This window comes from Corylus avellana, chromosome ca1 (genome assembly GCF_901000735.1).
Source record: "Corylus avellana chromosome ca1, CavTom2PMs-1.0".
Classification (NCBI taxonomy): Eukaryota; Viridiplantae; Streptophyta; class Magnoliopsida; order Fagales; family Betulaceae; genus Corylus; species Corylus avellana.
Genome location: NC_081541.1, coordinates 13,609,798 through 13,623,861, shown reverse-complemented (window position 1 = coordinate 13,623,861; position 14,064 = coordinate 13,609,798). Strand labels below are relative to the sequence as shown.

At 37.3% G+C, this 14,064-nt stretch overlaps 1 protein-coding gene across 5 annotated transcripts; it reads right to left on the bottom strand.

Moving 5' to 3' along the window:
* Window positions 1-573: 573 nt before the first annotated feature.
* Window positions 574-13,887, bottom strand: LOC132177860 (kinesin-like protein KIN-13A). 5 transcript variants are annotated; one of them, XM_059590360.1, is made up of 15 exons: window positions 13,676-13,887; window positions 13,495-13,568; window positions 13,103-13,368; window positions 12,250-12,471; window positions 10,356-10,544; window positions 6,766-6,870; window positions 6,554-6,631; window positions 6,241-6,322; window positions 5,882-6,044; window positions 4,883-5,212; window positions 2,370-2,588; window positions 1,667-2,267; window positions 1,509-1,574; window positions 854-1,084; window positions 574-750 (listed from the first exon to the last, which is right to left on the bottom strand). In XM_059590360.1, the coding sequence occupies exons 3-14, from the start codon at window positions 13,313-13,315 to the stop codon at window positions 902-904; spliced, it is 2,451 nt and encodes an 816-aa protein (XP_059446343.1). In that variant the 5' UTR covers window positions 13,316-13,368; window positions 13,495-13,568; window positions 13,676-13,887; the 3' UTR covers window positions 574-750; window positions 854-901. The 5 variants fall into 5 exon arrangements, with proteins under 5 accessions (XP_059446343.1, XP_059446330.1, XP_059446337.1 ...); XM_059590347.1 differs by having other exon boundaries at window positions 574-1,084; window positions 13,486-13,568; XM_059590354.1 differs by having other exon boundaries at window positions 574-1,084; window positions 13,103-13,355; window positions 13,486-13,568.
* Window positions 13,888-14,064: the final 177 nt, after the last annotated feature.

The following is a 14,064-nucleotide window of genomic DNA, read 5'->3' as shown; positions in this document are numbered from 1 at the left end:
CACTATACCAAAATGAACGGACGACAAGCAAGGATGGGAACACTTTCAGCAATGCATGATAATTGCAAAAGAATTATTGTGAAAAAACAAAAACAGTCGCATCCACCAAGGTGCAGTTGGTTAAATCAAGAACCAGGATGGAAAATACGTGCACGGTCTGAAATTTGCCACAAATTACTCTCAAATATCAGTTTTGTGCTTACAATTGAATGAGTAAATTCTTCAATACTCCCGATGCAACCATAAGGGAGGACATACAAGTGTATATTCATGCAGTGTATCATTCATAAAGAAGGAGATAGCATTACGCCAAGATTTCACAAAAAAAAAAATTATCATCCTGAATCCATTGTAGGAATCATTTATACACCAGGGTCAAGCTTCGACTAGAAAGCTAATGGACATGGTGAGCATGTAAAGAAAAGAATTTCAGAAAAGTGAAGAAATAATGAAGCATCTATTTCACCTTTTCTTTATAGTTTTTTTTTTTTTTTTTCCCTAAATATAATTTGTGATTGTGAATCAATTTCCGGTCTCCTTCAAACAACAGCCGAAGTCCACAAACCTAAAAGATCTGGGCAAGATCAACATCAGACTCATCCAAATAATACAATTGAGAACACTGTAATCTCTGATAACAGACATGAAACCTCGTTGTTCAAGCCAAAAGTTTGGATGTGAAAGCAACCATAGCTCTCAAGTACAGTTTGGCTCTGCAGTTTTCTTAGATCCTCTCCTAAGTACCTTGACCTGGCTCATTCAATGTACTTGTGAGAGGAAGAAACAAAATATGTACCAGAAGTATAACTAGATAACCAGAAAAGGTCCATATATAGTGAGAAAGAGGAATTACATGACAGGATATAGTCCACTCGTGAAAGCAAAGAAACAAATAGCTGCCTTAACGAGGTACTCGTTTCCGACTAAGTATTTCCTGTTCTTTCAACCGGTGCTGGAACCTTGCGAGGCGAGCTTGAAGACTAACCAGCCCTGCTGCCTTACGAGAAAGCACAAAGTTCAACTGCGTCACATAGTTGTCAATGAGACTGCCTGGTTGGTCCACTTCTGCTAGCAGTTTCATTTCCTATAATCCAGGAAACATACAAGAATGAGCACTCAGATCATTGGAGAACACTTTTCGCATGAGAAATGTAGTTCCAAATCCATTTGTAAGGCCATGAAAAGAATATGTAGCTAAAAAACAAATTATTGAAATTTCAGGGTTTCATTTACTTAAGTTTGGTGGGTGGTATTATTATACTATAGAGTATTCACATGATTCAAATGAGATAAATATTTCTCTTTATCTGAGGATTATAGAAAGAATGTGATCTAATCATATCACAAAACCATAGCATCAGACTGTAAAAAAACCACATAAGTGAAGCAATTCATATGCTGCAGGGATTAAAAAATTGAAGGCACAAAAATGACTAGCACAATATTTAACCTATCAAATGAAAACAACTCGAGTCACAAACTGTTAACTGATCATTTTTTTCACTTACTTCACGAACAATCTCCATGGTGTCCTCAATTTCTTTTCTATGAGCAGCAATTAAGGCCTCTTCTTCCTACAGCAGTCCAAATCGCACATATAAGATGACCAAGACTTAATACAACTAAATATTTGTAATGGAAGTACAGGGCTACACAGGAAACCAACCTCAAGTATTGCATTTATATTTCCGTCAGGAGGAGGTTCAGGTTCATATTGTCGGGATCCAACATTACTTGTGCTGTAATTGCCTGTATTCGGCAGCTTGATGCCTGTGGTGGAGAGATCCGATCCACTAGAATCTTTTTTCATCCAGCTCCCCAGCTTCTCAGATTTCTCTTCCCTAGATACTTTTCTACGAGGTGGTGACACCTTTTGCACTTTCTCTTCTGTATCTACTGAGATTTGGGGATACGAGTGCGCCTTTTGAATAGTAGAATCACCATAAGAACTTTTCATTTCGTACCTCTCCCTGTCCGTTGAGCTAGAAACCACCCCTTTTTCCTCCCTTCCATTTAAGGGGTAACTTGATGAAAAATTGGAGGGCTGTTTATTATAATCAGCAGTAGGATTGTACGAGAGACTTTCCTTTTCAGCAACCCTTCTACCTGTATCTGCTACATTCATCTCTTGACGCTGGTCATAAACATCCTCGGAGTCAAGAGAAACTGGCAGAGATAATGCTGATGAAATATCTTTATTATTTGGTGGTATTGAATTTATTGCCTGATCCTTTCTTGCATTTCCACTTTTAGAAAGACTTTTAACCCTGTTCATTTAATAGCCATTCTTCAGTTAAAGCAAAATGATAACAGTCCACTGATACTGAGGTATTACAATTTGTTGAAGCTCATGATAGTAAATAGCATACCTATCTGCATATCGCAAAGTGTTGAGTGTATGCTCACATGAACCTGCATTTGGAGAAATGCAAGAGATCATAACAGTCCTTGAATTGCCAACAAAGGAGTCACGAAGCACTTCTGTTAGTTTGCTTCCACGAAAAGGAATATGGATCTGATCATTGTCCAGAGCACGAATGCACTCCTTAAGCGCCAAAAGGCTCTTGTTGATTTCTGCTCCCTCAATCCTGCAATGAACCAAATAATTCAGGAAATTGAAATATTAGGTCAATTTCCACAGAAATAAAACAACAGTCTGGCACTGGTGTAAAACAGCTGCACAAACAGTCAAAAAAAAAAAGGAGCAATGTCTAGCTAGGAAAAAAATCTGTTTAGAGCAACTCTATGAAAACAACATAGGACATCCAATAAATGTTGCTGGAAGCATAAATGACCTTCTCGGCCCAACATGAGCCAAAGTAAATCAGTGACAAGGACTTGGTCTATGCCCAAGATGCTCCAGTTAAAGGAAAAATTCCACCTAACATGGACTAAATTTCTCCAAGAAAGCATTGCAGTAGTCTTGGGAAAGGACAAGGAATATATCCTTACCTTCAAAAGAAAAACTACAGGAAAGAAAGAAACAATGTAAGTGAAAGAACTGACTCTGTCTAGCCCTAATAACTAGACCAAGACCCCAAAATCAAGCACCCCAAGCAGACCAAAGATGGGCTAATCATTGCCAGCTGATTCAGCTCTTAGGCCTGAGCTTGGGCAGGGCTCCTACCCAACCAGTGGTCCAATGCCAAAGAGACAGGGTAACTGCAGAAACTGCAGCAACCACCTCTTCAAAGGGTGGCTTAGGTTCATATTGTCCTAGTTCAAATCTAAAGTTGAATCAGAGCAAACCTGTTTCAGACCAGTTAGCATCTAAAACAATTGGAGTTTTAATATTAGCCACTCCAATTCTTGCATGCTTGACTACAAAATCCTAAACATCTTAATGTTTTCAAAGCCATAAAGAAGCTCCTTGAAAACATTAAGAAGTTGCCTCCTGGGCATGAGGATAAACTGCTTAGCCCATCAAGGGTGAAAGCTCCTGGGTTACTTGGTAACTGGTTCTGGCGGGTGGGGTTAGTTACCCGTAGGAGTTTGATTACCGGTGAAGATTGTTGTACAGTATGCGTTTGCGACGTGCAATTAATCTGAGTAAAGTTCTCCTATGTTATCAAAAAAAAAAAAAAAAAACATTAAGAAGCTCCTGGTTCTAAAATATTTAATGTATACCATCTCCCACTTGAACTAATTTAGTTTCTTTTTTTTTTTTTGATAAGTAAATTTAGTTTCTTCTATATTGGGGTTCTTTCTTCTGTCAATATATTTTTTTTGATAAGTAATAAGAAGTTTTATTAAAAAAGCATAAAGGCACCCCAAGGCACCCCAAGTTTTATTCTTCTGTCAATATATCAAACAAGAGCATCTCAATCACTGCTTATGGCCCCAGTAAATATTATACAAAACAAATATTAACCAAAGAACTAGGGGCAAAATCAGAAACCCAAGCAAACAATAGGATCAAACAATCAGCACTGAGGACTTGAAAGCAGAGGGTCTCTTTTGCAGGTGCCAAATAAAAAATAAGATGCACTGATCTCTTTTAAAGAATTTATACTCACTGTTGATGTTTCAGTCTTTAGGTGACAACGCGTAACCAAACATTTATAAACAAATCCTGCTTCTACTAATTTAGCCAGTCATGCAGAATGTCATAGATGTAATTTTTCTTAGTCAAACTAAAGTCAGATTAAATTTTTTATGCAGCTAAGAATAATCAGATGGAAAGTGGGAATTACAGAAATATCTTATAAGTAAAAAATATGACATGCACCGTAAAAGATGATGAAACAAGGACTTCTCAGAAAGTATGAGGTAGAGTCAGAAAACAACAGTATTAATGCAGACATCAAAAAGAATAAGATTTTTTTTTTCAAGTATTAATGCACATATACCATAAATTTTTTCTGCCTTATTTTTGGGTAAGCACATTAAAACTACCAGTTGTCCCAAAAGCTTAAGCTGATAGGAAGAGGTTAATTTAATCATTTAATCATTACTTTAACACTCTCCCTCACGTGGAAAAATGATCATCTTCATTTCATTTGAAATTGAGAGTATCCATTTAGTGCATTTTGGACAAACTTGTCTAAAAAATTTGCCTTCCAAAAGAAAAAGACAATATTACGCTCCTAAATGCACTAAATGGATACTCTGAATTTCAAATGAAATGGAAAGGATCCGTTTTCCTTCACGTGTGCGCTCAAACTCTCTTTTAATAGATGAGACCCAACACGTGGAATATTTAATTTAAATTGGGAGTGAATTGATGAAGTCAAGGTTCAATCCTAAGACCTTTGGCTCTAATACAATGTTAAACTACCAGTTATCCCAAAAGCTTAAGCTGATAGGATGAGGTAAATTTAATTACTTAATCATTACTTTAACAAAGCAGAAAAGGAGAAATATAATGATGCGCAAAGATTACCTTGTCTGTCGGTCATTATCAGTGGTGTCAGCACCTCTCTCACTGCCAGCAAGATCAATGAAAGAAATCTTCCCAACAATTTTCCCAGCTTTAGACTCATTTACATCATTGTTACGCTTGGAATCTTTTACCTCACTGTGCTTCTTAACAGCAAGTTGTAAGATAGCATGTGACCTGGAAGATTCCTCATTGGCACCAGTGGACCCTGTACTTCTTGCAGCATTACCCCTCTCAATGTATTCTTTAACAATTTGTACATCAGAAACTTCAAATTCTTGCAGTCCAACAATGCAAACTTGTTGCTTTCCATCTTCCCTCATGAAAAGTTTCCTAACAGAGAACAATGAAGTCAGTCATTGAGCAATGGCATACAAGCTAATTGTGAACACTTATGGACCCCACATTAATGCCAATACATATGTACTAATAATTTCATGCATACAATACAAGCCCTTTTTTATATCCAACCAAGGGCTACGCATGCTTGATGTAGGACACACTATGCTTGTACCACTCAGAATGGCATTTAAAGTCATTTACCATCCTGATCCAAACATTCCATAGTTGCAAGTATTGATCCTTGCAACACACACTAATGTACCAATTCATGTAAAGAAAATGAGTAGCTGAAGAACATGGACGCATGTTGCTTGTAGGTGATCGGAGTACAGATGCTTCACAGCATTGCAGCATATTGTCCACAAACACCAAATAGCAGGACTCAAAAATAATTCCTCCACACACAAAAACACAAAACCAGTGCCATCAACCAGATTATACACCTTCAGCTTTTGCAAGAAAACAGGCACACTAAAGTAAAACAGTTAATTTTGCAAAACAAGGACAGCATTAATAAGTTTTCTCCATAAAAATTGATATGCACATGATTCTGCAAACCTCCAATAACTACTATATCAAATCAATTACAGCAAGGTTCTCAAGCCAAAACCAAAAAAATAATAAACAAATGAAAATCCAAAAACAACGAGAAAGACTAACTTTCTGTCGCTGAGAAGATCAAAGAGTTTTCCACCATATATCTCAAAATAGCTAAGCCACAATTTGAATCTCTGATTACGATAGAATGGCTGATGCAACAATCTAACAAGGTCTTCCGCAGCTCTTAAAGGTAACGGCTGCATTGTGAATGTCTTACCACTACCTGTAATAAACCAAGAAATAACATGATTCCATAAAGATGCATCCGCAGACATACAAGTTAAAATAACCTAGACAGTTTGAGAATGTCATATGATTCAGCAGACATCCAGATTCCCAACATTCAGAATGTCATATGATTCAGCAGGATAACCTTTAAAGTAGATAACTGATTAAGGAAGATCAGAATCTGAACACACCTGTCTGACCATAAGCAAAACATGTAGCCTTTGTTCGCTCAAAAATGGTAGGAATGATTGGTTCAACAGTAACCCGGTATACCTGTCTCAGGTACCATGCAAAGAAGTCATGCTTTAAACTATATACCATCAATCAAATAGGAAAACAAATTTCATATTAAACAAAAAAAGCCTCAAACATCAAATTCAGAATACAAAAATATCATAAACACCAATAAAGAAGTTATCAAGATTTACAATAAAATTCATGACTACCAAGTGTACCAGAGCAGCAGCAGGTGACAACTTCAATCTGTAGTATTAGAACACTTACCTCATCATTGGTGACTTGCTCATTGAGAACAGCATCAAAACAAAACTCGTGCTTCTCCACATATGCAGTCAAGTCCACCTTTAACATCAAAATTAGAAAATAAGTTCTAACAAAATGTGTGCGTGAGAGAGAGAGAGAGCATCAATTCAATTCTACATCAAATTCAGTAAAAACTAAAAGATAAGGTACTTTGTGAGAACAGAGCAAAATACCTTCACTTTGGGTTCATGAACAGCCAAATAAGAACTGTCAAACACAGTTACTATATCCTCCTCCTTCCGAGAAAGCTCCTTCTTGTTTAAAGGTCTTTTACGTACCTAAGACATGAATTCAAATTCAATGATCTTGAGATTTTCATGAAAAGAAACCATTATATGCCATCATGTGCTAGTTACCTCACCAAATCGACGGAGCAATGTAAATATCAATGAGTTATAAACAAGGATTTTATATACAAATAAGATCGCAAGTTGTCAAACAACAATATCTTCTAATTACCGCATTGATTGAAACCCAAGGAATATGGCTCCTACTATAAGATAAAATATTGGAAGCAAATGTGAAGACAAGTAATCAACATTCTCCACAACTACATGCACGAGATAGGGATATTTTTTGGTCAAAAGCATTTTTCTGAAGAAAATAGTCAGGCAATCAAAAAATGAGTGTATATATATACAAGTAATTCAATAGAAGTGCCGAGGGTGCAAACCTAAAATACGGGAAGTAAACAAAAGAAAACCCCTACTATAGAGGAAAAGAGGAACCAAAATGCAAGAACTCTGAAAAACTGGAAATGGGCCAACTATTGAATGATGCTATCCATGTGTAGAGTGATTAGAGCAACTTATTTTTCAGCTCTAACATCGAAGCCTCTCGATCTTCAAAGCTCCTTGCATTCTGCTCTCTCCAAATACACCACATTAGACACAAAGGAGTCAACCACCAAACTTCCAAAGCATTTCCATTACCCCTTTGTCCTCTCCAACATCTCTCTCACCCTTCTAGGGATAACCCAAACAACACCAAACAAATGGAAAAGCCAACTCCATAATTCTCTTGCAATTGCACAATGAAGAAGGAGGTGATCAATAGATTCTCCACTTTTCTTGCACATACAACATCAATCCACCACAATGACGTTCCTCTTCCTCAAATTGTCCAAGTCAAGATTTTTCCTAAAACCGTCATCCACAATAGGAATGCCACTCTCGAAGAAGCCTTAACTTTCCAAATACTCTTCCAAGAAAAAAGGGAACTAACATGTACGGATGACACATGATAGTAGGACTTGACATTAAACTTTTTTCCTTTTAGAAGGGATCTAATATTATGTGGGGGCGCCTTACGATTTTAATGATATCTCGAGTACTTATAATAAAAAATTAAAAAAAAGGGGATCCAACAAATTACGTTATCTCCTTGCCTTACTTTATGAGAATACAACCGCTCCAAGAAAGAAGAGATCACTTCCACCTTCCGATTATAGACTGGTCTGGTAAAGATATATTCCAATGAAGATTTCCATTTCGGAACTGTGTATGATCTGCCACTCACGCATCCTTATAACATACCATACCAAATAAGTCCGGATAAGAAATCTTCAAAGGTTGTTCCCTGCACCATTAATCATGTTAAACCATCACCTGGGAACAAATTTTAAGAAAAACCTTCCCACTTCCTCATTATACACACACACTCCCACTCCGAAAGGAACATCAACCTTCCTCCAAACTACCATACTTAGTTTCCACCACCACTCTCCACAGAGCCTCCCTCTCCATAGCATACCATCACAGCCACTTTCCCAAAAGAGCTCAATTAGACTAAATCAAATTTTTTACCCCCAATACTTTTGACTTTATCGGAGTGCAAATTGCCAACCACCTTACTAAATGGAACTTAAAAACTCATTGCCAAGTCCGCCCCATAGAAAATCTCTCTGAAGTTTTTTAAGTCTATTAGCCACTCCGAATAGAATAGGAAATAAAGAAAAATAATATGTCAGCAGATTAGAAAGAGTGTTTTTTTATCAAAGTCAACCTACCTACCTCCCTCGAATAAAGCCTCTTCTAGCCTGCCAAACAATGTTCCATTTTCTCAATGCTGCCATTCCAAATAGTATAAGCCTTGTTAGAAGCTCTTAAAAGGAAGGCCAAATACTTCAACGGCAAAGAAGCCATTCTACTCAAACTTTCCCCCTCTATGAAACTCCTTAAAAGCTTCCATGATGTCCTCTTTCAATATCTCCCAACACTTATGGAAAAAAAAGCCATATAAAATCAGCCAGGTCCTGTGCCCTTATCACCATTGCACTCTTGTACCACCCCCAACACTTCACACTACTCAAAGTGTCTTTCCAACCAATTTCTCTCATCCACATCAATAGACATGAATGAGGCCACCCAATTTTGGTCACCAAATATATTGTTCAAAATACAATTGAAATGCACAATATGTTCCTTCATTTTTGTAGCATCAAAAGACATTGTCCCATTAATAACTAAGGACTTCACCAAGTTATTTCTTCTATTCGAGTTTGCCACTCAATGAAAGAACTTGTATTTTTATCGCCTCTCGCAACCAAAGTGCCCTTGACTTCTACCTCCAACTCGCTTCTTCAAAAAGGATAATCCTCTCCAACTCTCTAGAAATATCTTCCTTCTTCAACCTTTCATCTTTAGTTAAAGATCTTCCTTTTGCAATCATATCCAGCTTACGAATACCATCCACCATCTCCTTCCGCTGCCCTACATTACCAAAAACCACCTCATTCCATTTCTTCAAATCCGATTTCAATGCTTTCAATTTCTGTGCCAACACATAATTAGAACCCTGAACCATAATTTCATCTTCTCCACAAAATCTTATGAGTTTAGCCACATATTCTCAAACTTAAAATACCTACTACCCCGCTCACCACACCACAATCCAACATCAAAGGAAAGTGATCCGACAGAATTCGAGGAAGATTTCTCTAAGATACATCCAAAAAATGTTTTTCCCAATTCAAAGATAGAAGGAACCTATCAATTCTAGACCATGCCGGAGAATCCCGATTATTTAGACCAAGTAAAACCCCCCAACTAGCAGAATGTCCAATAGGCCTAAAGAAAAATGAATTCCAAAAAATCCAACATTACTTGTGACTATCTAGGATTGCCTAATCTTTCACAAGGGTACTAGTCTATCACCCCCGATACACCACAGTAGCTCCCACCAACTCATAAGGCCAGCCAACTCAACCCAAAGACATTTTCTTTTTACATCAACATTAGGACCATACACACCTGCAAATGCCCATTCAAAATTCTCTATAACACTTATAAAAGAACACACTACCACGAAACTTCCCATGCACTCCTCAACCTCCTCCACCGCCTATCCCACATTAACAAAAAATGCCTTCTAACACCCCTCTCGAACCCAAATATGACCAGTCCACATGTTGACATCGCCATAAACTGCGAATCACCTCCCTATAAATATACTCCATTTTTATCTCTTGTAAACAAACAATATATGCCTCCCAATCTTTGAGAAGACCTCTAACCATCAACCTTGTCTCCCTTTTATACAGGCCTCTCACATTCCATAATACAATCTTTGGTATCATAAAGACCAATTAACACCCACCCCCTTCCCTTTCACTCTATTTGAGACCTCCCTTAATATCATAATTTACTGAAAACACCAATCTCTTTAATTAGGTAACTTCACACTCAAATCTATGCTTAGGACATAATATATACAAACAGATAGACAGAAACAGAGCACCTTGCAGCCAAAACAACCAACATACCACAACTTTAATTTTAGCCACGTTGTTTTCCTTTGCGCCCTCTCTTTCATTCGTAGGTAAGGGAACTGATGCATCTGTATCTAGTTGCCCTCCTTGCTGTCCACTGCTTGTCACATTAAAGTCATTGTCAATTGCTCTTGTACCACCTGGCATAAATGGCGAGGGCTCAAAGGGTTCTGAAATAACATGCTGCAAGTGGAAACAAAATGATTTTAATAAAAGTGGAACGAAAATGATGATCTATCAGAAAATAAGAAAATATACAACATATTCTCAGCACAAATAACATCATCATAACTTTCTTATAAGACCAGATTATAAGCCACAGGTGAAAGAGCATACAATTAAATCCCTTAAAATTGATATAGACATCATAACGCATCCGGATGATAATAATACAATGAGTGGGGAGATATAAATAATAAATAAAAATCTGAAACAAAAGGGAAAAAAAAGTATCATTCTTCTTTTGCATGGCACTAAAAATAAAATGAAGTTTTTAGCTTCTCACCACCACATTCTCAACAAATGTAAAGAACATGTGCGCGCACAGAAAAAATTTTGAGCAACTTTTCTGCAATACTGGTATAAGTACAAAAGCAATCCTAACTCCAATCCAAATAACAGGTAACCTAAAAAAAAGGGAAAATTGACCTAAGTAATTCAAAAACATACAAATGCCTTAAAATTTCTCTCAAGGTTCTCAAACCAAGCCCTACTCCCTACTATAAGAATAATCAGTAAACATATTTTTGTTCCAGCCTAATTGATTTCCTATGTTTCTTATACTTTTTAATAAATTTAAGGGAGAAATACACTTTAGTCCCTTGAACTATCACTCATTTTGTACTTACACCTCCAAACTTTAAAAGTGACATTATGACCTCCAATTCTACCACCGCATGTCAAATTAGACACTTTTGCATTTTTCTCCCCAAAATACCCTTAAATTTATTTAAAAAAACATTTGAAAAAAATTAAAATTATTAAAAAATTAAACAAATAAAAAAATAAACTAAAAACACCATAAAGGTGTAGCTCTTTTCACATTAGCCCCTAATTTTTTTTTTTCAAATGGTTATTTTTATATATTTTTTAATTTTATTTATTGATAACTTCAAGGTTATTTTGGGAAGAAAAATACAAAAGTGTCTAATTTGACACGTAATGATAGTATATGGGGCCTCGATGTCACATTTTAAAGTTTGGAGACATAATTGCAAAATAAGTGAGAGTTTGGGGGGTTAAAGTATATTTTTCCCTAAAATTAACAAATAATTCCAGCCCCAAGATAGGTTGAGTAACTCATCCTAAGTGCAGGTATACATGACAAAATATGAATAGTTCGATGAAGCTGAAAAGCTTAAACCCCAATTTGCATCTAAATGCTCCAGTCGTTAGTTTTTTGCATCACATATAAGTGAACAGTTAGGCGAGATCACTGAATAAAAATAAAAAGTTGAACAGAACTTAACCAGCATGGACGATGGTTATTCCATGGTTTTCAATCTTAGTTCTTTTAACAGTAGTCACTCAAGTGCACATATAAGTGAACAGTTAGGCGAGCATATATCACTGAATAAAAATAAAAAGTTGAACAGAACTTAACCAGCATGGACGATGGTTATTCCATGGTTTTCAATCTTAGTTCTTTTAACAGTAGTCACTCAAGTGCACCATACTCTGATTTTATCATGAAAAACTTCAGACAACCAAATTAGTATAGAAGTAGAAGTTTCTGTAAATGGTCATTCAATGGTTTTCAATCTTAGCCCTTTAACAGTAGTCACTAAAGTACACTATGATTATTTCATAATAAACTTCAGACAACTGATTAATATAGAAGTAGAAGTTCCCGGCCCAGATGGATGCAACACCTTTTACAGAAACATACCTCGGACAGAAGCTCTGTATCATCCATTGCATGAAGATCCAAAAGCCCAGCTCCAAAATCACCCCTGAACTCTTGAGAATAAAACCCATCTGATGCAGCCATCCCTCCTGAGCTTTGGGCAGTAGGTGTGTATGGCTCAGAAGCAGACTCCCCATTAAAATTGAGGTTTCTCATCAACTTAAAAAGCCTCTGTTTCTCTTCAGCAGACTGCGCTCCATAACCCTTTGACAATACCATATACTTACTCATCAACTCTCAAACTTTAGTCACATTCAAGTACAGTAAAAAACAACATTTTACAGTATCTCAACCCAATGATACCACATGGAAATTATTGTTAAAAAATATTTGTGCAGATCAATAAGCATAAAGAATGATCAAACTGAACAAGCCGAGAAGGCTAGAACTGTAAATCACTAAAAGGTGACGAGACTATATTAATCTACGCTAACAGCAAAAATCCACATTAATTTTGTCAGAAAACTTAAATAGTACAACAAACTTAAAGACATACTGTACCAAAAGACATGTATTGATCTCTCATTTGAGCAGCAATAAACAACCAGAATGGGTAATCAAAACAATCACACAGGCAACAACGTGTTTCTCTAATTTCCTTTCCACTGGATAATGTAAACCTAATAGGATCGATGAAAAGGGTGATCGAAACAACCAAGTAGACTTGCAGAAAAGTATTACACAAACTTCATGCAGAAAAAAATGCAATCCAAAGAAAGGCATTCAAAAACTTCAACAAAATCCAAGATTTCATGTTCATCAACCAGTCAGTAATTAATCAGCAAATCACGTATACTACTCGGCGAATTGGCTTGAGAAGCAATGATATGATTACCTGCATGAGAAGATTGGGGAGGAGACGGTGATCGATACCGGTGGAGGCCAAGGGAGAGGCCAGATGCTGCAACCCGGCGGACTGGAGCCAACGCGCCATGACCGCATCCCCCGCGTCGCTAGCGGGGCCTGCATTGTGGAGGGACCCGCCGCCGGTGTGGTCGTAGAGGGCGGTCGCGGCCGCAGCATTGCTCTGCTGCATCTGGCCACCCATGTGGCGCTGCGATCGCCTTTGAGGAGCCAATTTTCAAGATCTATTGAACAACGCTTCACACACAAACCATCCATCAAATTCAAAATCAAGGAAAAAAAAAAACATACACTGAAATTACATTATCAAAACGAAACAAAAAAGCATTCTCGAAGCCAGTGATCTGAACGAACGGTGCTCACAAGGAGGGGAAAAATCGAATTCGAAGTCGAACATGAAAGCGACGACTCGAGAACCGGACTCAAATCCACGGAATCTGCAATTAGATGAAATCCGATTCTAAAATAAATTCAACTCTGAGCTTTCAAATTCAAATCGAAAAAGTTAAAAGCGCAACTATTTCGAACACACAGACACTCGTACCGAATTACGACCAAGCAAAACAATTACACGATCGAGATCTGTGCTCCGAAATGGTTGCAATTTGGGGGTGCGATCAGATCCGCAATGCCAAAGCAAAACCCTAATTCGATCGTACGGGAAAGGTTCAATGTCCCTCTCTCACTCTCTCTCTCTCTCTCTCTTCTCTTCCCTCTCTGTGCAAGCAATGGCTGAGAGGGTACGCCTTGTTGATATAAATTACTTTGCGAAAGGAAATGTGACAATTACAGTTTTGGTTACATTATTGTTTTCAAAAGTACTAAACGCCTAAACGGCTATTTTAAACTTTACCGTAAAGACTAATACGCCCTCCTGGTTGTTCATTCGGTCGGGTGCGTCGTTTCGTCGTTGACGACGATGAGCTTGAGAGG

Coding starts and splice junctions, on each gene's coding strand:
- LOC132177860 (XM_059590347.1), bottom strand. CDS start 13,315: ATGGGTGGCCAGATGCAGCAGAGCAATGCTGCGGCCGCGACCGCCCTC. Junction 6,632..6,765: donor TTCATGAACCCAAAGTGAAG/GTATTTTGCTCT, acceptor TTGATGTTAAAG/GTGGACTTGACTGCATATGT. Junction 6,323..6,553: donor AGCAAGTCACCAATGATGAG/GTAAGTGTTCTA, acceptor TACCTGAGACAG/GTATACCGGGTTACTGTTGA.